The 26,944-nt window shown below is 37.9% G+C and overlaps 3 protein-coding genes across 3 annotated transcripts; all 3 read right to left on the reverse strand.

Moving 5' to 3' along the window:
- Positions 1-1,306: 1,306 nt before the first annotated feature.
- On the reverse strand, positions 1,307-7,109 carry LOC148366272 (uncharacterized). Its single transcript, XM_088336744.1, has 2 exons — positions 6,680-7,109; positions 1,307-2,988 (listed from the first exon to the last, which is right to left on the reverse strand). Exons 1-2 carry the CDS (start codon positions 6,774-6,776, stop codon positions 1,676-1,678), a joined length of 1,410 nt encoding a protein of 469 aa, XP_088192870.1. The 5' UTR covers positions 6,777-7,109; the 3' UTR covers positions 1,307-1,675.
- A 2,376-nt stretch (positions 7,110-9,485) lies between these two features.
- LOC148366273 (uncharacterized) lies at positions 9,486-14,974 on the reverse strand. The gene is made up of 2 exons (XM_088336761.1): positions 14,520-14,974; positions 9,486-11,677 (listed from the first exon to the last, which is right to left on the reverse strand). Exons 1-2 carry the CDS (start codon positions 14,614-14,616, stop codon positions 10,632-10,634), a joined length of 1,143 nt encoding a protein of 380 aa, XP_088192887.1. The 5' UTR covers positions 14,617-14,974; the 3' UTR covers positions 9,486-10,631.
- Positions 14,975-16,436: 1,462 nt separating this feature from the next.
- On the reverse strand, positions 16,437-24,209 carry LOC148366274 (uncharacterized). The gene is made up of 2 exons (XM_088336725.1): positions 23,787-24,209; positions 16,437-20,873 (listed from the first exon to the last, which is right to left on the reverse strand). The coding sequence occupies exons 1-2, from the start codon at positions 23,866-23,868 to the stop codon at positions 19,327-19,329; spliced, it is 1,629 nt and encodes a 542-aa protein (XP_088192851.1). The 5' UTR covers positions 23,869-24,209; the 3' UTR covers positions 16,437-19,326.
- Positions 24,210-26,944: the final 2,735 nt, after the last annotated feature.

Below are 26,944 nucleotides of genomic sequence, written 5' to 3' on the forward strand. Positions count from 1 at the left end.
TTATTTTGTATCTTTATTTTTATTAATAATAGGGATTGGTGTTAGGGTATATCATGTTGTGTTTGATTTTGAAACTGTTTTGAGGTTCTTTGTACCCAGCATTATGCATAATCCTCACATCTCTCTTCTGTAGTCTAATAAGTGTTTCTATATGGGCTTCTATATACATTTCCCCAAATCTCTATCCAATCACTAAAATAAGGCAAGATTAGTAAACTGTAAAATATATGAAATGCTTTTGGTTCAATATGTTTGCATTTACTCATTATTGCCATGTTCTTTGCTAATTGGTTCTAGTTGTTCACTCTCTGTCGATGTCCGAACCCATTTTACACTTTTTGGAGAAGCAATGCGTATTCGTCACAGGTTTTAAACAGTGTATTGTTGTTAACAGTGAGGAGAATGATGTGAAAAGAATAATTTCTCAGAAACTGTAAAATACTGTATATATTGTGACTCAATAATGTGGTCTTTTTTTAGTGGATTAACAAACGATTGTCATAATGATGTTAGATATGACAGTTATATGAGTAATGGAAGAAGCGTCCAAAGTTATTTAGGGGACAGGTCTCTTATAAGCCAACCTGGCATGCCTTTTTTTTTCCTTTTCGGGTGATTTGTTCATTCTGTGATGTGATGTACGTTGCAACATGACTACAAAGATAAAAAAAACAAAAAAAAACGAAAGACAACCATTTTTAATGTATGCTACTTGTTTGTATAGGGTTTCCGCTCATATTATGGCTAATGACCATGCAAAGAAACTTACCCTTTAATATTTGAAAATTACTTATCATTATTTGGATTATAATATTTTCATTTAAATCTGTAAGTTCGAGAGTGTTCTACATTTGCTTAAGATACACTTATATTCCATAGCTTATGAGTGATGTCAACCAAATACCTTTGTCTTCTTGTCCTTGGCGGAGAAGGACAAGCCAGGATGTTGCAAGGGGCATTATGAGCCGTCATGCCAACACTTGGAATGGATGTAAGCATCTAGAACAGGGGTCGGGAACCTTTCTGACCTTGAGAGCCATAAAAGCCAAAATATTTTGAGAGCTAAACCATATATTTTAAGAAAATATTTCACAAAACCACAGAACCCACTGTCAAGACAAATGCTCTCATATAAATACACATAAAATTCGTCACCAACTCCCCCTAGATACTTTAAAGAGTGTTGAGGCTCATCTTGACCACAATTTTGGACCTAAATCGTGGTTTCATTAACACGGTGCAAGCAAAGTTCTCCAGTAAAAATGTCACAAAATCTTGCAAAAATTAGAACAACCAGAAGACACAATAACAAGAAAATAAATACTTTATTGACACTTGTTTGAAAACTATTCTTTTACTAATTCCAAAGTGTTTAATGGAAGATTTTTAACAGCTATACAAGTAACAAGTATGTGGCCGTTTAGTGGTAAATGTGCCAACTGACTAAATAAAATAATTTAAAAAATTGAATCATAACAAGATTTAGTGGTAATAGGTTATCACACTAGGACAATCATGATTATTAATTTGAACTTTCTTTGGAGTTTTTACTAAAAGGTGAAGTTCTTGTGTCTTTTAAAATTCCCTCTGTCAAAGAATTTAGACGACAACCTGAGCAGGTAAAGGATTTTTTCCCCATATGGTTTCCCACAACTTTTGGGTAGCATTTTTGTACTCAAATAGAGCAGGAAAAAGGTTTCTCACTAGTGTGGGTTCTTGTGTGCTCTTTTAAGTGTTTTATCTGACCAAATTTTTTTCCACACACAGAGCAGGGAAATTGCTTTATATCTGAGTGCTTTTTCACATGTCTTTGAAGGTTCCCTTTCGAATAGAATGTTTTACCACAAACTGAGCAGGAAAAGGGTTTTTCACCCGTGTGGGTTCTTGAGTGGCTTACAAGATTTCTTCTCTCCGAGAATTTTTGACCACAAACAGAGCATGAAAAGGGTTTTTCACCTGTGTGTATTCTTATGTGACACTCTAGTGACTCCTTGCGAATAAAACTTTGGCCGCAAAACATGCAGGCAAAAGGTTTCTCACCCGTGTGGCTTCTTGCGTGTCTTTGAAGAGTCCCTTTCGCATAGAACTTTTCACCACAAACTGAGCAGGCAAATGGTTTCTCACCAGTGTGCGTTCTTTCGTGGTTTTCAAGGTTTCTTTTCCCAGAGAATTTTTTATCACAAACAGAACAAGCATAAGGTTTCTCACCAGTGTGAGTTCTTGTGTGTATTCTAAGATTCTGTCTGACAGAGAATTGTTGACCACAAATTGAGCAGGCAAAAGGTTTCTCACCTGTGTGGGTTCTTGTGTGGCTTTCAAGACTACCTTTTTCAGAGAAATTTTGACCACAAACTGAGCAGGAAAAAGGTTTCTCACCCGTGTGAGTTCTCATGTGAGCTTTGAGATTCCATCTAACAGAGAATTTTTGATCACATATTGAGCAGGCAAACCTTTTCTCACCGGTGTGGGTTTTGATGTGACACCTCAAAGATCCCCTGTAAGCAAATGTTTGCCCACAAACTGAGCAAGAAAAAGGCTTCTCACCCGTGTGGACAATCATATGTGCTTCTAAACGACATTTGTATGGAAATGTTTTTTTACAATGAATACATTCAAAGGATTTCCCGTCTGAGACACCTTCCGACTGTTCTTCGCCATCAGTGTCAGCTGAAAGTGATGTGTCATCACTATCTGAAATTGGAGCCAACCATATGCCTGCTTTTGACACTTCACCATATTCGTCATCGCCCTCTGTTTTCACGTGATGACTTGAACTGCTGCTTGGAGGCTCATTCCAATTTTCCTCTTCCTGCTGACCTTCTATCTTTAAATAGATCTCACTTACAGGAAACTCTTCAAAATCTTGCTCCTCTTTAATGTTTGGTAAAGGCTGCTCCTCCTTTTCCATTTGAGCAGCCACGTGTTCCTCCTTTTTAACGCCTGGATTCTCAGTCTTCTGCCGTCCAGGAAGATCTTTTTCACAGACATCTAAGGGAAACAAGAATAACAATTATTCATTAGACTGCCCAATCTCAACAAAACATACACATTCACATTTGAGATGAGAAATGTATTTCATGTTTGCTTATTATAGAATATTCAGGCTAGACTGCTAAATACAAATTATTCAAACTTCCCATCTTGATTTTTTTTGCATGTTTATGTCTCCAATAGCTTTCAGTTTATCAAACTCACTTTAGCATCACTATGAGATAATTGGTGTATAGAAGGGTAAAACATCGGCCACCTAAAGCATGTACCAGAAACAACAAGGAATGCATTGAACCTGTGATCTCCAACCCATGGGTCGTTTGGTACCAGGAAGCACAGAATGAAAAATAAGTTCCAGTATTTTTATTCCGAACTATAGATGCCGCTACGGTCCCACCGGAAGTGAACCGAGCATTTGAGGTGGTCTGTTTGCATTAGAGTCAGTTTGGTTTTCACAGGTGGACGCATTTGCCGGTTGGTGCACGTCCAACCCCACTTTAAACTGGGGATTGACTGGTATGGAGATTTCAGGGCCAATACTGATTATTAATATTATCAGGAGGCTGATAACCAATACTTGGAGCAGATATTCATTTGCTTTAAATGGTTAAAAATTGGCGCAAGATTTTTTTAATACTGCAAAAAAAAAAAAATTTGTTAAAAATTCAAATAAAACTTTCAATAGCTCTTGAAACATTTTAGAGTAAATAAAAAATAATTTCAACACAACTAACATAACTCTTCTATGCGACAGCGTGTTGGGGAGGAAGCGTCAAGAAGAAGGATGCCTCTCGTCTCAATAAACTGGCGAGGAAAGCGAGCTCTGTTGTGGGCACAGAGCTGGACAGCCTGACAACAGTAGCTGAGAGACGGGCACTGGAAAAGCTGAGGTCAATCATGGACAATCCATCGCATCCACTACACAGCATTATCTCCAGACAGAAGAGCAGTTTCAGCGACAGACTGCTGTCACTGTCTTGTACTACGGACAGACTGAAGAGATCTTTTCTTCCTCATGCCATGAGGCTCTTTAACTCTACCTGGCAGAGTAAAAGCCCACATTAAACGACACCCCCTACATTGCATATTACCGAATTTTATTGCAATATGTATTCTGTGTAGCACTATTTAGATATTCTATACAACACGCTAGAGTGGGCATTTGCACGTCACATTGGGTATTTGTAAATTGTATTCTTTTTGCTTTATTATTGTATTGTTATAGTAGTTGTTTTTTTCTGGTCCGAAGACTTGGTCTGGTCCCGGAAAAAAAACACGCGGCGTCTCCACTTTCATTTGGTGACACCCGGCATTGAGATTTTGTGACCTCTGCGCCAAAAAAAGACAGCCAAGAAAACCAAACGTGGGCCCACACTTGAAATGGCTCTATATTTACCTCCCGTTTGCTCGATTGGAGTCGAGGTAAGAGATATTTTTTATGCGTGCTGAATTTCCTCACTAAGTTTCCTGGATGAAGAGAATAGTTGGGGTTTTACGCAAAAAGGAATCTAATTTTGAAAATAAGTTCCTTTCTGTGGGGGAGCGTTGGCTGAATAAGTTTACTTGGAGTACTGATTTGGGTGTTTGAGAACTTTTTCTCTGCCTTTGATGCCTCAGTTTGAAAAACAAAGGAATACCTGTCAAAGTTAAGTTATATTTGAGAGGAACACGTTTGGACACTTCTGCATTTGATAAAAGGATTCTAGTGTCTGAGTAGTTACGATGCTATGCAGCAACTCAGAGTCGGACTCGGACGTGTAGATTAGATTAAAGTCAACATCTTTGCGAAAGTGGGACACAGATATTGTTGATTGAATGCAAGCCAATATCTATGATGGATCATTCGAACATAAGAGGTGGTAGACTGAAATTAAAGTGATATCTTTGGATGAAACAAAGTCAAGTCATGTTTATTTGTATAGGTTCTAATCAAAAGGAGTCTCAAAGGGCTGCACAGACTGTTCCAAACTACGGACTATTATTACACCATCCCCTGATCTAAAACCCACATGAGGGTAAGGAAAAACTCAAAAACCTCAGCATCAGGAAAATGAAGAAATTTTGAGAAGGGACCGCACATGAGGTAATCCCCTTTCCAGGATGACCAGGCTGCAGTGGATGATGTTGCATTGACAAACAATACAATTAAAAATAAAATATAAAATACTAAGTATAATATAAAATCAAAATAAATCAGAGGAAAACGATCCAATCAAAATTCAGGGAGAGGAATAAGGACAGTTGATTGGATATACGAAAAATTCCTAACCGTTGTGAGAATATACTATTAAGTGAGCAAGTAAAAAGACTTGACTTGTGAGAGGTGAGTTCAGTGAAAATGATTCGCGTTAGAAAATTTAATTTCTTTGATAATTTATTTGTGTCTTCATTTCAAAATGAACAGGCATTATAAATTGTTTTTTGGCATGAATAGTACATGAGGGGGTTCTTGAATATTTTTTTCAATGTTCTAATGATGAAAATCCAAAATTCGGGCTCTTCCAGACATGTGGATTGAGGCCCGAAAATGGCCGAGTTGATTTGCTTTTTCTTTACTTGCGAATCGGTAAACTATAGATGAGGAAGACAAGCAATGATTTAATAAGTGAATTTTGTAAAGATTAACTGAAAATAATGGCAGCTTACACACAGAAAGTGATTGAAAATTAGTAAAAAGGTGGCTTTACTATTTCACCACTGAATTAGATGTGCTTTCTTTATCGGAAAAATAGGAAGAGAGTAGCAAAAGTTAGGATACAATTCAGTAAGGCAATCCATTACAATCCATTATTGATGCTCTTCCCCCTGAGATTTGATCTGAAACCTCAGTGCAAATTAATTCTAAGCTTAGAACACACTTCTATTTTATAGCATATGAATAACCTATATTTTATGTCGATAATATGTGTAATATTTGCCCTCATGTAAGATTTAGATGAGGGGATGGTGTCATAATAGTCTGTAGTTTGCAATAGTCTTTGATCTGTGCAGCCCTTTGAGACTCTTTGTGAGTAAGGGTGTCACAAATAAACATGACTTGACATGGGTATGCGTCATTAAACATTTATTTGAAGAGGGAAAAGAGTTGATTGCTTTAAAAACAATATTTGAAAAGGAATTTAAAAGTTGGGGTTACAATTTTTTTTATTGTTTTGATTTTTTAATACGTAATATAGAAAGTTAGATTTCATTTGATTGGACATTTGCTGTAACGACAGGTTCTGCCATATGGATTCTCTACAGTTAAGGAAGCTAATGAAACTCTCAACAATGTTAAATAATGAAAGAAAAGAGAAGACAAAATGATTTTTTTTTACTTAAAGTACGGAGTGCATCCATAGACAGCACAATGAGCCGGCATTCTCTTTGATTTTTCTGGAAAATTCTGGCAATTTGACCCGACTAGCTAGTAGCCACGCCACACAAAGGAGCCACTGCTCTTCCCTTTGTTAGGCACCACGAGAGCAAAAATCTCGGATCAAACTTGCCAAAGTCTTGCAGCTCCACGCAAAATTTCGTCATTAAAGTGTTCAAAGCATTGGGCAGAAAAATAGAATAAATCATCTAAAGAAAAGTAAAGAATCGGACTTTTACAACTCACATTAAATAAGAAAATCTACATCATAATGGCATCAACTATGTATATAAAGGCTGTATAACAAAAACAACAAGTAGTTACATAACAAACCTGCTGTGGCCGACACCTCTTCAAGTTTCTCGTAAAAAATGTCCGACAGTCGGAGTTTTCGCTCCTCTTCGTCCTCAACTTTTGTAGTTTCGCACATTTTCAAACACTTTGACCCCCACTTGATCCCTGCTGAGTCAAATTACTACAAGTGAAAATTGACTTTGTCTGCAGCTTGTACGCTTAGTTTGGAAGCGAGATCAAGAAAATTTAAGCTAGGCTAATAGGCTAAGCTAGGCTAACCTAGGAAAATGGCCAAAAGTATTGATGGGGTACGATTAAAACGGTTTCGGTCTTAAAACATTAGACAAATGTAAACAAGAAAATAATTTAAAAAAAGAAATGTAATAATAAAGTTTGACTTAGATTACGTTGTGAAGGTGAGCGTAGAATAAACCTAGACCAAGTCATGACTAATGGTAAGGACAACACTCACCACAATGACGTCACTTCCACTTCCGTTTACGTTTTTTTTAAAATGAACTCTAGGCTTAAAGGGGCATGGTCTATTACTTAGCGTCTCTTAGTGGATAAAAAACGTAATTTATTTAAAAAAAACATGCGTGAGGCTCGTGACTGATGATTTACACATAAATTAACCTACATCTTATTTTTCATTTGATTAGCAGAGCAAAAAAGCAATATGTAAATGTTTTGTTTTTATCCGCGGCTTTTTTATTTAGGGCACAGCTCACAAATAACAAAAACACTCACTCGGGGGTCGAAAACAAATGGCTCTCGAGCCATGTTTGGCTCTTTTCATCAGTACATCTGGCTTTGAGAGAAACCTGACCATTTTAATGCATTAAGGCCGGTAGTTCAATACTGTATTTCTACCACTAGCCAGGGTTCTTACACCTGTTTCACAGCCAAGTTCAATCACCTTTTAAGGGCTTTTAAAGCGAATTTTCCATTTTTTCCCTCTACCATTAAATTGCAATTTTCAATCTTACATGTGCAATATCAAGAAATATAGGTTTAAGATCTGGAGTAAATTTGGAAAAATATTTGTTTTTAGGACAAACCTCTCCATATATAGATGATGGGTAAACATGATAGTCATATGTAGCTTACATTTTCAGTTGCATGAAGTTCTTCCCGTTACAATTTACTACTGGGAAACGCTAGGTGATTTTTTTTTGCATGGTCCATTAAAAATGTCTATAATTGATACGCAATTTTTGCACTAATACACATTTCATAGCGCCCTGTTAAAGTATAGCATGCGCCTGTCCTTTTTGGTGCGACCCGTAAGGACAATGCCGTACAAAATAATACCTGCTGGAGTTAATCATAAGGGAATGGCAATGGCAAAGCAACACCACAAGAGAGCAGTTTTAGCGACATTTAAAGAGACTTGTTGAGAAACATAATAATAATTTCCTTGTATTGTCATTCTGTGTAACAATGTACACAGAACGAAATGTCGATTGCACCTGACCGTTGTAGCGAGCCGATGCAGCCGCAGCCAACAGAGGGCGCCGCCGACCACTTTTTAAGTCTTAGGAATGACTCGGCCGGGGCGCGAACCACCGACCTCCCAGTCTCAAAGCGGGCGCCTTACCATCTAGGCTATTGAGCTGGTGGCAACAATTTCAAGCATTTAGAAGCACTTCACTCAAAATTGGAGCATTTTTCAACTCCTGAAATTACATTTAAAGCATTTTCAAGGATTTCAAACACCTGCGTGTAGCCTGACAAGCAGTATTTGAGCTGTAGCACTTTTAGAGCTTTAAAAGTGGTGGGAATATTTTTTTAACGATTTTGAACAAAAAAATCCAATAATTATGAAGTTAAATGGGAAAACTTTAACACTGAGTGAATACAACCATTTAATATATTTTTAATTATATATTTCCGAAACGACAGGCAAAAAGAAAAGTGACGCCGCCCTTATCAGCTTTGTTGTAGGAGTAGTTTGTGTTCTGCAGAAAATGTTACCACTTAATTGTGAGCGTTGTCAACCAGTTGAGGGTGTCCCCTGCCCACTGCCCAAAGATAGCTGGGATGGGCTCCATCACCCCCGCCACCCTACTGAGGATAAGGGGTGCAGATGATGGATGGATGGAATGGATGTGAGTGTTGTTTTTTGAACTGCTAGCTAGTATTAGCAAAGCCACGCTATTAGCTTTGTGCAGTACGAAAAAAATAATTCTCATAGTCCCTCTCGCTTTCCTTTTAAGTATTACGTTTCTGCGTTCAAGAAAACTTTATGCAATTTTATTGAGTTGGACTTATTTTCCCGTCCAGTAAATCAATATTTTCCTCCTGTCGGCTCTTGTTTGCTATTCGGGCTAATTGTAGAAACAATTAGCTTTGCGCTGTTCATAAAGGGATTTCTGAAGACCCCTTGGCCTGGTAATGTTACTTTTGTGTTTGTGTTCTGAAGAACATTATATATATATATATATACACCACAGCCATATCCCCCTAGTGGGAGATGGTTAGAGTCATTTCCGACTCGTTTTGGGAGATTGATACAGAAGAGGGGATTCCCAGCCCCCTCGCTCAACCCAACTGAGGTGTTGGGAGTCATTAGGTGACCAAACCCCCCAATTCCAACCCCTAATGCTGAACGCCAAGCAGGTAGGCAACGGGTACCAATGTTTAAGTCTTAGGTATGACTCGGCCGAGGCTTGAACCACAACCTCCCAGTCTCAAGGCGGGCGCCATACCCCCTAGGCCACCGAGCTGGAGAACATACCTCGTTTTACGTATTTGATGACCTTTTCCACTAGTTTTGCAACGGTTATTAGTGATAATAAATACACACTATTCAAGTTGTTTGTGTTTTTTTTATTCAGGCACAGCACAAAAATCACCTCTGTACAAAAGATAAACATTTACAGACATGGAATACAAAATCATAAGACCAAAGGGGGTAGGTTGAAGCAGAAGCTTTTATGTGACCTAGAGCGGAATGGGCGCCACCAGGCTGAACCTGCCCAAGGCACACCACCAGACATGGTGCCCCTACAAATAGGGTTATTTGTTGCGGAATCATCTAACTGCATTTAGTTCATTTATAATTTCTTTATTTCAGTCATTTATAAAGGGTTAGCGAGAAGAAATCGTGTAAACAACCATATTCCTGAGTGGATGATCACATCAAGAAAATTACAGCTTTTGTCCCAGTTAAACAGGATAAAATTGATTTTCTCAGGCAAGGGCTTAGCGGTCAGGACAAGATTTCCCAAAAGATGAGGGTGTTTTCAGTGGGACTGTAGGATCCCTTTAATGTTTAAATTTGTAACAAATTTACAATTATCGACTTCCCTTTTTTTATAATAGTGATAGTAATCCACCTTCATTTGTGAAATGCTAAAGCATTTTTCTGTAGCTCACCTTTAAAGGAGCTGCTCATTTGTTTTCAGGCTTTATTTTGAAAACCTGCCTTCTCAGTATCTGGAATCATATGAACACTAAAAGGAAGAAAATAGCCCTTTTTATTAACAGGCAAGACAATCATTCAAGATCAAAACAAGATAAACATAACTTTAAGAGCCGTTGAATGTGTTTCGCTAAAGCACAAGTTACTGTAATTTAGTAATATATACTTGTTAATGGAAGGTTTTATAATGTTTGACTAACAACAATAATTTGTGAGTTTGGAAACTGCCAACGCTTTAAAATATAAGAACGATCTTGGCAACTTTTATAAGTTCAGAAAATTGTCTAGTTGTAAATGATACAAAAAATAATAAGAAAATAATTTACGAATATATTTCTAAAAACTATTGTTTTTTGCTCTTTTAATAATAAAGAATAATTTAAACAGATATAAAGTGTAGATAATAAGTATGTAGGCTGTTAAGTGCTTACTGATATCTCAAGAGAAAAAACAAATTACATCATAACGCGTGTTAGTGATAGTTGTTATTCTCACCTGCACAATTACGATTTTGAGCTTTTGCTTACCATGGGAGTTTTTCACAACAAATGGAGCAGAAAATAGTCATTCTCCTGAGTGGTTTCTCATGTGTCTTTTAAGATTCCCTCTTGAATTGAATTGTTGACCACAAAATGAGCAGGAAAAGGGTTTCTCACCTGTGTGTGTTCTAACATGATATTGTAATGATACCTTGTGACAAAAACGTTGACCGCAAACTGAACAGACAAAAGGTTTTTCACCTGTGTGGGTTCTTGTGTGACTTTCAAGACTTCTTTTCTCAGACAATTTCTGACCGCAAATGGAACAGGCAAAAGGTGTCTCACCAGTGTGGGATCTTGTGTGTGTTCTAAGATTTCTCTTCTCAGAGAATTTTTGACCACAAACTGAGCAGGAAAAAGGTTTCTCACCCAGGTGGGCTCTTGTGTGGCTTTCAAGACTTCTTTTTTCAGACAATTTTTGACCACAAATTGAGCAAGAATAAAGTTTCTCACCCGTGTGGGTTCTCATGTGAGATTTAAGATTACATCTAACAGCGAATTTTTGACCGCATGTTGAGCAGGCAAACATTTTCTCACCAGTGTGGGTTCTTGTGTGGCGCATCAAAGATCCCCTGTGAGGAAAACTCTGCCCACAAACTGAGCAGGAAAAAGGTTTCTCACCCGTGTGGACAATCATATGTGCTTTCAAACGACATTTGTATGGGAATATTTTCCCACAATGAATACATATGACGGAATTCCCATCTGTGAGACCTTTCAACTGTTCGTCGACATCAGTGTCTGCCGAGTGTGATGTGTCGTCGCCATCAGAAATTGGAGCCAACCAGCTGCCTTCTTGTGACGTTTCGCCAAACTCGAAATCGCCTTCTGTTTTCTTGTGTTGACTTGAGCTGTTGCTTGGATGCTCCCTCCAATTTTCCTCTTCATGTTTACCTTCAATCTTTAAATGGATCTCTGTCACGGGAAACTCTTTGAAATCATCTTCCTCTTTAATGTTTGGTAGTAGATGCTCCTCTTCTTTAATTTGAACAACCTCATAGTTATCCTCCTCTTTACCGCTGGGAAACTCCAGCTTCTGCTGACCAGGAGGAAGATATGTTTCACTGACACCTGCGGGAAACAATAGTCTCTATTATACTGCATGATACGAAGGAGTTATACACGCTCACATTTGTACCTTTTTAATTCCCGTTTTTTCCCCCCGTATTTATCACTCCAACAGGTTGCGGTTGATCACACTTTAGTATCACTGAGTCAAAAGAGGATAGGGTCAAGTTGGGGAGCAGCTCAAGTAGAGGACACCAGAATCCTGCATCGAAAGTGTATTGAACTACTGTAATTGAACTTTTCCACAACACTTGGGGGTAAGCCAATTGTTGTACAGAGAGTAAAACATCGGTCATCTGTGGATGCATTAAACCAGTGATCTCCAGCTCATGGGTGGTTTGGTATCCGGCTGCACAGTTAAAAAAAATCCAGTATTATTTGCCTAACTATTAACTTTGCTATGATCACACCAAGAGTGAACCAGGCGTTTGAGGTGGTGCGTTTAATTTAAGTCAGTTTGGTTCCCAAGGGTAGGCGCGTTTGCCGGTTGGGCCATGCAACTGTCAAGAAGCGAGGATCCCCACCAGTGGGAGATACAGTGAGGGATGAATCAAACCAGATTCTTATGCTTATAGTCAATCAGTGTGAAGAATGGTCAATAGCAGCTTACTACATCTATCATGTTACAATGATAGTAAACAAACAATTGGGCTTCTGGAAAGTTTTGGCAATGGAGAATAATCACTGCTATTTGAGCAGAAATTAAATCCCTACATAAGCGACCCAACAAGCAGTGCATGGAGACCACACGATATCACATTTTTTACAAGGGTTGGTTTATTTAGCGAGTTTGTATTTTTGGTAGCGTAAATTCTGGACTGCAAAGAGTACACAGTGAAAAGCAACAAGCACAAATTTAAGAAAGAAACACAAATCTGTTTCTGTACAAGCCACATCAGATTTTAAGCCACGGGTTTAAACAGGGACGTCCATTTCTTTAATTTAGCAGGGAAATGTCTAGTACAGAAAAGGAGCAAATTGTGCCCCACTAAATTGTGACTTCACTTGTTTGTGGACTGTGTCTGCAGCTGTAAATCTTGATCAACTAGCACAGTAGTCAATATACATAAATTGGCATTAATGTTTACATAATAATGCAACATAACCTTTCTCTCTTTAATGCAGTGCACTCGTCCTGTCTAAAGTGCAGAAAAACACGCCCAAAGCATAATGCTACCATCCCCACGCTTCACAGTAGGGATGGTGTTCTTCGGATTGTACTCTTCATTCTTCTTCCTTTAAACACGCTTAGTGGAATTATGACCAAAAAGTTCTATTTTGGTCTCATCTGACCACAAAACTTTATTCTATGACTCCTCTGATCATATGCAAACTTAAGACGGGCCTTGACATGTGCTGGGTTAAGCAGGGGAACGATTTGTGCCAAGCATGATTTCAAATCATGACGTCTTAGTGTATTACCAACAGTAACCTTAGAAATGGTGGTCCCAGCTCTTTTCAGGTCATTGACCAACTCCTTTCGTGTAGTTCCGGGCTGATTCCTCACTTTTCTTAGACACATTGAGACCCCACGAGGTGATATATAGCATGGGGCTCCACTCCGATTGAGATTGACTGTCATCATTAGCTTCTTCCATTTTCAAATGATTGCTCAAACAGTGGACTTTTTTTTTAACCAAGCTGCTTGGCAATTGCTCCGTAGCCCTTTCCAGCCTTGTGGAAGTGTACAAATCTTGTATCTGGTGTCTTTGGACAGCTCTTTTGTCTTCGGCCATGTTACAGGTTAAAGTCTTACTGATTGTATGGGTTTGACAGATGTATTTATGCAGCTTATGACCTCAAACAGGTGCATCTGATTCAGAATGATACATGGAGTGCAGGTGGTATTCTAATGGGTGGACTAAAAGGTCTATCAGGGTCAGAATTCTAGATGATACACAGGTGTTCAAATACTTATTTGCAGCTGTATCGAACAAACTTGGCCTATCTTATCTCTCCGATTTGATTTCCTCCTATGTTCCTGCACGAAGCCTTCGCTCAAAAATGCTAGTCTACTTTTGACTCCGAGAGCCAAGAAGAAATCTGCAGGCTCGAGAGCGTTCTCCATCTGGGCCTTGGTGATGTGGAATGCTCTGCCTCCAGAGAAAAGATCTGCAACCTCGTTGGAGGTTTATAAATCTAAATTCAAGACCAACCTCTACTCAATAGCTTATGATTGAGGTCCATTTAATACTTTTCTTTTCCTGTCCTTTACATCGGCCAGGCTGGTAGTGAAATGAGGTAGAAGGACGAATTGAGACGAGTCATCAGACCAGCGCCTGGACCTGAAGCATGTCAATGTCTGCATCGACCAGCCAGCAGAGATGGAACCTGCGTCGTTGCTGTCATGCACTTTCAGGACAAATTTTTACATCTCACCTATGTTTTTATTATAGATGTTCACTATGTTTTGTATATTGTTACCCAATGCAAAATCTTTTACACCCTGGTCATCCTGGAAGGGGGATTACCACTTGGGAGGCCCTTTCTCAAGGTTACTCATTTCGGTGTTTTGAATTTTCTTTGCCCGCATGTTGGTTTAAGATCAGGGGATGGTGTAATTGTGATTAAGGGCTGTATGAATAATTATGACTTGACTACTTTTCAACAGTGAAGGCTGAATCAAATTGCATTTTGATGCTATTAGCCGATTAGTGCGGGAATGGTCAACTGCAGCCCAATACATGTTACTATAATAGAACAAACTCGCCAGTCTCGCGGTGCCACAATCAAGAATAGAAGGACTATTCAGACCAATATAAAGTATACATGTAGAAAACAATGACACAAACTATGTATACTAAAGCGGTGTAACAGAAAAATAACAATTAGTAAAATGACAAACCTGCTGTGCCCGACACCCCTTTAGCCCGCTGGCAAAAAATGTTCGACAGTGGAAGTTGTCGCTCCTCTTCGTACTCAACTTTTGTGGTTTCGCACATTTTCAAACTTGAAATCACTTCTTGGTCTCCACTGAGTAAAAATACTCAAAATAAAACGTTTCCTTTGCAAAAAGCTTGCAAGTTCAGCCTTTGTAAACTAAGGAAGCAATATCGCAAACATTAAGCTAGGCTAATGGGCTAGGCTAACTAAACCACTGCCCGAAAGTTTTGAAGTGAAGCGACTTAAATAGTTTCGATCTTAAATGTTTGACAAGTCTAGGCAAAAAAGGGGAACGCAGTCATTAAGTTTGACTTTGATTAAGAAGTAAAATAATGCTGGTAAAATAATAATAATAGGCTGCGTCGTTGCGAGGGGAAAAAAGTCACCATAAATACGTCTTCATCTTCTTCTGTAAACTTAGAGGGACATGGACATGGTCTGTTACTTAGCGCCTCGCAGCGGTTAAAAACGTCATTCATATGATATGAGTAAGATTGATGTTTGATGAGGCACAGTCGGATTTACCAATTAATTAACTTAAATCGTCTTCATCATTTCATCAGCAGAGGAAAAAAACACTATATATATGTCCATTTTTTATTCTTTATTTGTGGCTTTTCATTGGGGCACAGCACAAAATAATACAACATCAGCCACTTATTAACCAAAGGAAACATATTTGCAAAAAAAAGAACACATGCAATACAATAATTTAACACAAACATATGCCCAAAGGGAGTAGGCTGAAGCTGTCGAATGGAAAATACATTTTATGTTCTTACTTTACCTTATAAATGAACTCAATGCACTGCCCCATTGGAATGAAAAAATGTCCGTGGAACGAGAAAAAAATACTGGTTGGTTTGTACTTGATGCTAGCAAGCTTAAACTATCATTAATTTGAGTGGTGTAGAATCGTGCGCCAAATCAGAATCCTTAGTCACCCTCTGCCGTGAGGAAATACAATTGCGTGCCTCATTCTGCATCTGCAGAAGCTCACTTATGTTACAACCTAATTGTGCTCATAATATTTATATAGTATGCAATACATCATAAGTAATATACATTTACGGCTGGCTGCACTTGAATGGCTTTAAACTTGATAATATTACATCTTGTATTGATTACCCTTGGGGGAGTGCGCCAAATAGACATCACCGGTTTTTGGTCTCACTATCGCCCCCTGACATGAGGCACAGAGTTCTTCCATTGCCCCTTCTAGGGGTGATAGTGAGACAAGTGAATAAATAAACATCTCATCTCATCTCATCAGCCGTACCGCTTATCCTCATTAGGGTCGCGGGGGGGCTGGAGCCCATCCCAGCCATCTCCAGGCAGTGGGCAGGGGACACCCTGAATTGGTTGCCAGCCAATCGCAGGGCACACAGGGACAGACAACTCATTCGCTCATTCACACCTAGGGACAATTTGGACCGGCCAATTCACCTGAAATGCATGTTTTTGGAACGTGGGAGGAAACCGGAGGAAACCCACGCAAGCACGGGGAGAACATACAAACTCTGCACAGGAAGTCTGGAGCTGGATTTGAACCCACGACAGGTTCCCATGACATGAACTGTGCCGCACAAGCGCTAACCACTGCGCCACCGTGCTGCCCAATAAATAAACATATATTTTTATATTTTACATTTCTATGAAGACGGGTTTGAAGAAAAGTAACGCTGTCCTTGCCAGCATTTTACTTGATTAGTAGAAGTACTCTGTGTTTTAAAGACCCCTAAACGGTTTCCTGGAGCCTCTATTTACGGCTTAATATTACCTTTGTGTTTGTGTTTTGAAGACCATACCTCATTTTATATATTTGATGACCTTTTCCACTTGTTTTGCGACTGTTATTATAGATAGAAAATACACACTGTTCAAGTTGTATTTTTATTTAGGCACAGAACACAAACCACCTCAGCAAAAAAAAGACATTTATTTTGCACACCAACAGCGGTACAATGCAATAACATAATACATAATCATGAACCCAAAGGGTTTAGGATGAGGTCTACTCTTGGACCGGTAGTTTTGCCGGAGATCAAAGCCAGGAGAAAAGCTTACCACGTGTTGTAAGTCATCATTTTATTCATATTTAGTTTCTTTTGTCTTTTATTAGCATATTTGGTATTGGAGTAATCCAAAAGTAATTGAAAGTAATCAAGTTAAAGTAACTCTACCCAACCCTGCTCTTGGACTACTAAAATATGGATCTGCCAACATTAAGTCCATCTATAACTTCAACAATACTTCCGTCATTTGTAAAGTTCAAGGTAAATTAGGTTGCATATTCAAGCACGTTCCTGAGTTAAAGATGAAATCAAATAAACGTCAAATTTTGTTCCTGTTTATCAGGACAGAATTTGTTTCCTCAGGCAAGGGTTGATCGGCCATTGCAAGATGTCCCCAAAGATAATGAGGATTTTTCAGCAGGATAGTGCTTCATTCAACTGTGGAATCCCTTTAACATTTAATATTTAACTTTAAAATAAATTTACAATTATATTATGGACTTCCCCTTTGTATAAGAATGACGATAAACATCTTTAGTATTTGAATTTGTGAATTGTCAAAGCCATAGTCTGTAGCTCATTTATGCTCGTCTGTTTTCAGCCTTTATTTTGAAAACCTACCTTTTGTGTATTTGGAATCAAACAAACAAAGGAAGGAGGAAAATAGCCTTATTCAAAAGCAAGAAATTATAAAGTATTCAACGTTTCGTCAGAATCTCGTTTTGCAATGTCAGAAAATAATTTACCATGTCAAAACATGTGAGGTGAATACGGTGTTTGAAGTCAATCACATAGATATGTTATCTAACTGATACTGGTGGGATGTGACGTTGGGGAGGGGGCATTAGCTTGCATTGGCCCATCAAAGGTTGCCATGACAACTCCACCACAGGGCGTCCGCTCCTTCCAGGAGACCGGAATTGAGAGCTGGTACATGTCTCACCTCGCAAGGGAAGTCTGTATTTGGCCAGCCAGAAGGCAACAGGGCATATCCTAACAAGAACTGGATTAAAAACCTGGCAGGTCCTGACCAAGTCTCAGCTCAACAAGCAGCCAGAGAACCTTGCCAAGTCAGCACAGCTCTTTAATTAAATTAGTCAATAAATTGTTTGTTAGAATAATTTATTTACCAGCCATATTCGCTACAACATTATCAAAATAAAAACAAAGGTAAAAGCCTAAATCACCCCAAAAATTGACATTCCAGAACTGAAATAATACCTTTAACACCCAATATTTAAAGAAAATATGGTTATATTCAGTTTCTTCAGTAGTTTGTCAAAAATACTCATATTATGCAATTTTTACATAGGTATAAATTAGAAACTACTGTTGAATATTGGTTGGGAGTGAATGCTTACTTATTTTATGGACTTATAATAAATATTTAAGTTTATCTATATCATCAAGCTTTAGAATGTTTGATTTTAGAATCAGTTTTTATGTTCCTTGTACCCAGCATTATGCGCAATCCTAACAGCTCTCTTCTGTGGTCAAAAAAGTCTTTCTATATTGCTTCGATCTACTTCTCCCCAAATCTCTATACAATATCCTAAATAAGGTTGATTAGTAAACTATTACAATACATGAAGTGTTTTGGTGAAATACATGTCTGCATTTACTCATCACAGCAATGTTCTTTCCTAATTTGGATTGTGTAGCATTTATTTAGTGGATCTAACTAATATTATGGTTAAAAATCCCGTCGCGAAATATATATTCTTTAACTTTTACTATTTCAATGTTTTTTCACAAATACCATAACTTGCGTATTTGATATGTCCATTTCTAGTTTGGTTTTATCAAACCTTTCCCTGACTTTGACTGTAGCAATTGTAAATTCGCAACAGAATTCCTTTAATGAGGTATCAGCAGCAACTATAATATAGTTTAAATTCAACGATGGAAGGTTGTGTGACCTTGGGTGGATCCATTTACCTCCAAAGTCGTAGGGGAACCATTTCCCGTCATGTGTTTTTTTGCAAGTACAGCCTAGTGGCACCCATCACTTAAATAATTTATACAATAACAAAACAATAAAAGTATTGTGAAAACCAACAGATATCAAATTCTAAAGCTCATAAATCTTGAATTGTTATAGTCTATCTTTACATAACTTTTGCTAGTGATGAGCAATTCCTCCCTTTCCATATTTGTGCATTTTTTGAATGGTATATTGGGAATTATTCTGTCAAAAGCCTCCATTGCATCTATAAAAATAATAACATAATAGAACTTGTTTTTTTAGGAGTTATATTTTCTACAAGATCATTTAATATCTGGTTGGCATGTTTTTCTCTGAAGCCGAATTGACTGTCATCTAGTCATTTTTACTTGTTAATAGAAGCTTTATAAACATATGACTGGTAGCATCCGCAGATGTTTCGATAGCTGAGAAAGTATTGATATCGGCAAATAATTTGTGACCTGGTAACTGGTCTCCACTTTCAAACACGGGACTGATTTTGGCAACTTCTATAAACTCTGAAAATTGTCCAGGGGTAAATGATACATTAAAAAAAACCATAAAAGAAATAAACACAGGCAAAGGGTTACAGATATTTTTTCTTTGACTGGTTTTAAACAGGTTGATTAAAGATTTTAAACTTCTATATGCATAACAAGTACGCAGGTTTTAGTAATAAATGTGATATCTAAATAGAAAACGCAAAAATTATACCCTGACAAACTTGAGTAATTATTGGTATTCTCACAAGCACACTTAACATTATTAGCATTAGCCGTCATTGAGAGTTAATTGCCCGTGTGAGTTCTTGTGTGTCTTTTAAGATTCCCACTTGCAGAAAATTTTAGACCACAGACTGAGCAAGCAAAAGGTTTTTCACCTGTGTGGGTTCTAGTATGGACCTTTAAAGATCCCCTGTGAGCAAAGTTTTGACCACAAACTGAGCAAGAAAAGGGTTTCTCACCTGTGTGAGTTCTTATGTGATATTCTAATGATACCTTGTGAGCAAACGTTTGGTCGCAAACTGAACACACAAATGGTCTCCTACCTGTGTGGGTTCTGGAGTGTATGTTTAAATGATTCTTGTGAGCAAAGTTTTGACCACATACAGAGCAAGCAAAAGATTTCTCACCCGTATGGGTTCTCAAGTGTATATTTAAATATCTCTTGTGAGCAAAGTTTTGACCACAAAAGGTGCAGGAAAAAACTTTCTCACCTGTGTGGGTTCTTGTGTGATCTTTTAAACGTACCCTGTTGATAAAGTTTTGACCACAAATGGAGCAGCCAAAAGGTTTATCACCTGTGTGGATTCTTGTGTGCTCTTTTAAATATTTCTTGAGAGCAAAGTTTTGACCACAAACAGAGCAGGCAAAAGGTTTCTCACCTGTATGGATTAATCTGTGCTCTTTTAAATATTCCTTGACAGCAAAGCTTTTACCGCAAATTAAGCAAGAAAAGGGTTTCTCGCCGGTGTGGGTTCTTGTGTGATTGTTTAATTTTACTTTCTGAGCAAATTTTTGACCACAAATGGAGCACACAAAAGGTTTCTCACCTGTGTGGATTCTTTTGTGCTCTTTTAAATATTCCTTGACAGCAAAGTTTTTACCACAGACCGAGCAAGAAAAAGGTTTCTCACCCGTGTGGGTTCTTGTGTGATTTTTCAATTTTACTTTCTGAGCAAACTGTTGACCACAAATTGAGCAGGAAAAAGGTTTCTCACCAGTGTGAGTTCTCATGTGAGATTTAAGATTACATCTAACAGAGAATTTTTGACCGCATGTTGAGCAGGAAAACATTTTCTCACCCGTGTGGGTTCTTCTGTGTCGCTTTAAAGATCCCCTGTGAGGAAATTTTTGCCCACAAACTGAGCAGGAAAAAGGTTTCTCACCCGTGTGGACAATCATATGTGCTTCCAAACGACATTTGTATGGAAATATTTTCCCACAATGAATACATTTGAAGGATTTCCCATCAGTGAGACCTTTCGACTGTTCGTCGACATCAATGTCAGCCAAGTGTGATGTGTCTTCACCATCAGCAATTGGAGCCAACCAGCTGCCTTCTTGTGACGTTTCAACAAACTCGTAATCGCCTTCGGTTTTAATGTGTTGACTTGATCTGTTGCTTGGATGCTCCCTCCAATTTTCCTCTTCATGTTTACCATCAATCTTTACATGGATCTCTGTCACGTGAAACTCTTCAAAATCTTCCTCTTTAATGTTTGGTAGAGGCTGCGCCTCCTCTTTAGTCTGAGCAACCTTGGAGTCTTCCTCCTCTTTACCTCCAGGAAACTCCACCTTCTGCTGACTAAGAGGAAGATATTTTTCACTGACACCTGCAGGAAACAATTATTCTATATTAGACTGCTCAATACAAACAAGTTACACACGCTTACATTTGCCCCATCTTTATTCCTGTTTTCCCCCAAAGTTATCCCTCAAACAGGTTTCTGTTCATCATACTTTAGTATCACTTTGAATCAACAGGAGACAAGGAGTCCATACTTCTATTGTTGATTTTTTTCCACTTGAAAGATTTAGAAGTGAGGCTCCCCACCAGTGGGAGATACAATGAGGGCTGAATCAAATCAGATTTTTATGCTAATAGCCCATCAGTGTGGAGAGTGGTAAACTGCAGCCAACTAGATCATGTTACAAAAATAGTAAACATACGATTGGCCTTTGAGACACATTTGGCAATAGAGAATAATATAATCACTGCTACGTATGCAACACGACAAGCAGTGCACTGAGACCACACAATGTCAACACATTTTTGCAAGGGTTAGTTTATATAGCGAGTTTGTGTTTGTGTTTGCGTAAATTCCTGACTACACAGCATACACGATTAAAATCCGCATGGGCAAATTTAGGGAAGAAATTCAAATTTGTTATTGTACCAGCCACACCACATTTTAAGCCACAGGTTTGAACAGACATAAAAATGTACTAATTTGCATTAATTTCTTCCATTTAAAAAAATCAGCAGGGAAATGTCTAGTAAAGAAAAGTAACAAATTGCTTTGCAATTAAGACGCCCGTCTGCAGACTGTGTCCACAACTGCAAATCTTAATCAACTAGCGCAGTAGTCAATATTAATTAAATTGGCATTAACATTTACATAGGAGTGTGAAAAAACATTCTTAAAATGAAATTTAATGTACTGTGCGCAAGCACTTTTTTGGAGGAGAAAAAAACAAACAAAAAAAAAACAGTTCAGTGTAAAATGCATCACGTTTCAAACATTATTTGATGATTTTGTCGTTCGGTCGCCAAATTCCTTCAGTGTGCGCGAGGAAGAGGAAAACTGCAAGTTGCCCCTTTCCACAACGCATGTGTTCTGGATAAAAGACAGCAGTGACAACTCTGACCAAAGTTTCCTATAATTCTTGACAAACTACACATCTGTTTCTATGAGCAGGCCATAGTGGGCCTGGCCTACCCACTAAGGGCTTGTACTAAGAACACACATAACCATATATAGTCACGTGACAGTCTAGGCGAAAAAATCCTGTATGAATGAAAATATTTGAAAAACAAAAAAAAACTGAGTCATAAGGAAGTTATCTAGTATTGGAGTCTACGGAAGTGATCATATGGTCACCTGCCAAATGAAGGGTTTAAACTATCAAACGGTTCTAAAAACCCTGAAAGAGGACCGTTTTACACATTTTTCCCATGTACTTTCACCTTTTAAATCAAGGAACGTGAGTCTGGTGCAGCCTTATTTTAGAAAACATTGACACAATGTAAGCCACCAAGAGGTCCTCGACACACTAAAGCTCTAAACAAGATTATATAATGAAAAAACAAAATCGAGCCCAAAACATTTTTTACATATACAGTGGAACTTCGGTTTTCGAACGCCTCTCAGTTCGAACAAATCGGAGTCCGACCAAATATTTCGAGAAATTCTTGCTTCGCTGTTCGGTCAAAAAAATCGGAATTCGAACGCCGGTAATGCGTGATTGCGTACGTTAGGGTGTGATGCTGAGCGGCGTACGGGTGTAGATCGCTCTTTTTGTGACCAACTGTTATCGCGTGCGGACGTGCTTCGTTTTGCTTTTAATATAAGTGTACGAAGTGTTTTGGCCCCTAATTATGCCTCCGAAGAAAGTCAGTGCAAGCAGCAAAGTTGCTACAGGTGAAAAAAGAAAAGTAGTGCGTACAACTATTGCATTTAAGAAATAAATAATAGCAAAATATGAAGGGGGTGTGCAATGTCTGATCTTGCTAGGGAATACCCCACTGTCCACCTGCGCCTTCTGCTGACCACCACAAAGGTAAGAAATCCTATTCATAATTATTTTCTTTATCCCTTTTTTTTAATTTTTACACGTTCATGTTAGCGTAATCTTTCGTAAGGAAGATTACGATAACGCAAACGTACGATTAGCCTGGGTTAGCTTTGTGTTTACGTTGAACATTCAAGGTAAACATTTAGGGTGTTGGAACGGAGCCCCCTTTCCAATGAACCGCTCACCACTTGTTATGGAAACCCGGGTGCTAAATGACTTGTAAATGACCTGTTTTTTTTATTTTGACACGTTCATGTTAGTGTAATCTTTCATACGGAAGATTACGATAACGCGGACGTACGATTAGCCTGGGTTAGCTTTATGTTTACGTTAAACATTAAAAGGTAAACATTCAGGGTGTTGGAACGGATTAAAATGATTTACATTATTTTTAATGGGAAAAATGATTTCGGTGATCGAACAAATCGGTTTTCGAACAGGGTTCTGGAACGGATTATGGTCGAGAACCGAGGTTCCACTGTAGTGTTAATTCCCTCTTGCCTGGTTCTATGGAAAGGAGTGTATCCTGAGGCAACACAATGAACAGGCATTTTGGTTTGTTTTCGTTCTGTCCACATTTGGAAGAATATGATAGTTTGACCCGACTAGCTTAAGCACGCAGTAGGCACGCAGCTCAAATTGGCGTTTCGCATCTAGGCTCCTGTACATATCTAAGGGCAGGAGACCTTATTTTTCTCTTTGTTACGCACCAAGAAAATCTCGGATCAAATTCGCCACATTCTCGTGCCGCCACGTGAGATTTCGTCTTTGGCGTGTTAGTAGCATTGGGCCTTTTTTTGCGGGCGGAAAAATAAGAAAAATCCTCTAAAACAAAATCAAATATCGAGGGACTAGTCAAACCCAAATAACGTTGAAACATAAAGAACAATGACAACAACTGTGTATATTAAGGCTGTGTACAAACATAACAAAGTAGTAAAATAACAAACCTCCATGAAGCTCCTCGCAAAAAATGTTCGACAGTGGAAGTTGTCGCTCCTCTTCGTACTCAACTTTTGTGGTTTCACACATTTTCAAACTTGAAAATCACTTATTGGCCTCCGTGGAGTCAAACTACTCAAAATAAATCGTTTTCTTTACCAAAGGCTCGCAAGTTCAGCCTTTTTAAGCTAAGGAAGCAAGATCGGAAACATTAAGCTAGGCTAATAGGCTAAGATAACAAGACAACTGCCAGAAAGTTTTGAAGTGAAACGACTGAAATTGTTTTGATTTTAAATGTTTGAAAAAGTCTAAGAAAAAAAAGGGAACGCAGTCATTAAGTTTGACTTTGATAAAGTAGTAAAATAATAATAGGCTGCGTCGTGGAGAGTGGACAAATAAATTACCGGAAATACGTCAGCTCAACTTCTGGAAGCGTAAAGGGACATGGTTTGTTACATAGCGCCTGTCAGTGGTTAAAAACGTAATTCATTAAAAACTAAATTAGCAAGATTTGTGTTTGATGGGGCATAGTCGGATTTACAAATAAATTAACCTAAATCTTATTCACAATTTGCAGCGCAAGAAAACAATATAGATACCGTTTTTTTATTAGATACTTGTGGCTTTTTAATTTACACACAGCACAAAAAAAACAACATCGACCATTAATTAAACAAACGAACCAGCATGTTTGCTAAAAAAAAAGAAGAAAATAAGTGGTTCAATACAATCAGGGTTGGGTTGGGTTACTTAAACTGGATTACTTTCAATTACTTTTGGATTACTCCAATACCAAATATGCTAATAAAAGACAAAAGAAACTAAATATGAATACAATTATGACTCACAAAAGGTGGGAAGCTTTCTCTCCTGGCTCTGATCTCTTTGATCTCCGGCAAAACTAACATAAAATGCGTCAGAAACAAAATGAAAATAAATCCAAACAGCTTGCCAACATCATTTTTGCCGTTCCATGTATTCCGTTCCTCCCCAAGCCTGCACAAAAATTAGCAATTTTATTAAAATTTAGTTTCTTTTGTCTTTTATTAGCATATTTGGTATTGGAGTAATCCAAAAGTAATCAAGTTAAAGTAACCCTACCCAACCCTGAATATAACACATAATCATGTGCCCAAAGGGGGTAGGCTGAAGCTGTAGAACAGAAAAAACATTGTATTGTCTTCCTTTACCTTATAAATTAAGTCAATGTACTGCTCAATTTGAATGAAAAAAAGTCTATGCAACTAGAAAAAATATTCTGGTTGGTTTGACTTGATGCAAGCTAGCTTTTACTATAACTAATTTAATTGATTGGTGGGGAGTTGTGAGATTAATCAGAATCCTTGGTCTCATTATCGCTCTCTGCCACGAGGTAAGACAATTGCGTGTCTCATACTGCATCTGGAGATGCACACTTATGTTACAAACTAACTGTGATCATAGTATTCCTTTATGTAATATATCATAAATAATGTACATTTACAGGTGGCTGCTCTTGAATGGCTATTGGCTTGCCAATATTACTTTTCTTGGTTGGCCCTGAGGGGGTGCAGCAAATAAAGATCACGGGTTGTGGTGTCCCCTGACACGAGGCACGAAGTTCTATTATCTTTCCTGGGGGTGATAGAGACGTGATTAAATAAATATATTTTTAATTTTACGTTTCTGTGAAGAGGGGTTTAAAAAAGTAGAGCAGTGGTTAGCACATTCACCCAAAAGGTCCCTGGTTTGAGACCAGGTGGAAACACATTTGTTAGCCTGGAGGGTGCCACTAGGCTGTACTTGCCAAAGGTATTTGAGAAAATTGTTTTCAAAGTACCCAATTTTTTTGTTTGCTTTATTGAAAATTCGCATACATATTACCATACAAACATCTTACCACAGTGTTGCATAAACAGTACATTCAAACAGTATACTAATAAAGAAAATGATAAAAAAAACAATACAATAAAACATGCCAGGGGGGAACAGAAAGTTCAATAAAAATGCTAACATGTTGAAAAATATTTGTTTTAATGGCATTATGGTTCTGGAAAAAGCTTTATGGACATTGTATAATGTTTCACTTCACACTGGAAGGCAATGAAATAATTTCATCGACTGGTGAATTTGCACTTGTGAATGATGATGAGATTGACAATAAAGGTTTCCTTTGGCTTTAACTTTCAAGTCTTTTAATCATACAGTATATGCAAAGTACAATAAAGTACAATATGTTTCCAAAATAATTGGAACCCATAGTCAATCTTGTCACCAATGAAGTGACAGATTTACAGTTAGTTTCCAGATCAGCGTAGCAAAATGTACATTTCACATTAATATCTTTGTTTAACTTTTTTGCAATATGCACTTGGACGGGATAAATCCTGAGACTTGTTTTGAAGGATTTTTTTTCCACGTTGTTTCTTAGTCGATAGCAATTGGGTAACAAGAAGACTTTTTTCCAGTCAATTAAGTGAATCAAAGTGGCCAGTTTGATCACCTATCTCCCAGAGTTGTGGCGTCACCAGAAGACAGAGAACCAAAACAAATGGCAAGTCCAGTTGAAAAACAGACAATGATTGTAGAAATCAACGAATGCATAGGCAAGACATATTCGAACTCAAAACAAGAAAAACTAAACCCTAAACCACCCCAAAAATTGACATTCCAGAACTGAACTTATACCTTTAACACCCAATACTTAAAAAAACGTGTTTGGTTGGATCCCTTCACAACACGGTTCGTAGGGCCACTATTTCCTGCGGTGTGTTTTGGGCAAGTAAAGGTTTCCTTTAGCTTTAACTTATTGATTTATTCAGTTTCTTTAGCGTGTTTGTCAGAAATACTCATAGGATTTATGTTTTACAGAGGTAAAATTTACAAACTACTGTTGACTATTGGTTGGGAGTGAATGTGTACTTGTTTTATGGACTAATGATAGAATTTTAGGTTTATGTCCATATCAACAAGCTTTAGAATGTTTGATTTTAGAATCAGTTTTTATGTTCTTTGTATCTAGCATGAAGCACAATTCCAACAGCTCTCTTCTGTGGTCAAATAAGGATTTTTTTATTGCTTCTACTTGTTTATATGTCTGCATTAACTCATCATTGCAATGTTCTTTCCCAATTTGTATTGTGTACCATATATGTGTTGGATGGAGTTAATACAATGGTTAATAATC

The sequence above is a fragment of the Urocampus carinirostris genome, chromosome 5, assembly GCF_059441175.1.
Source record: "Urocampus carinirostris isolate Australia breed hairy pipefish chromosome 5, RoL_Ucar_1.0, whole genome shotgun sequence".
Classification (NCBI taxonomy): domain Eukaryota; kingdom Metazoa; phylum Chordata; class Actinopteri; order Syngnathiformes; family Syngnathidae; genus Urocampus; species Urocampus carinirostris.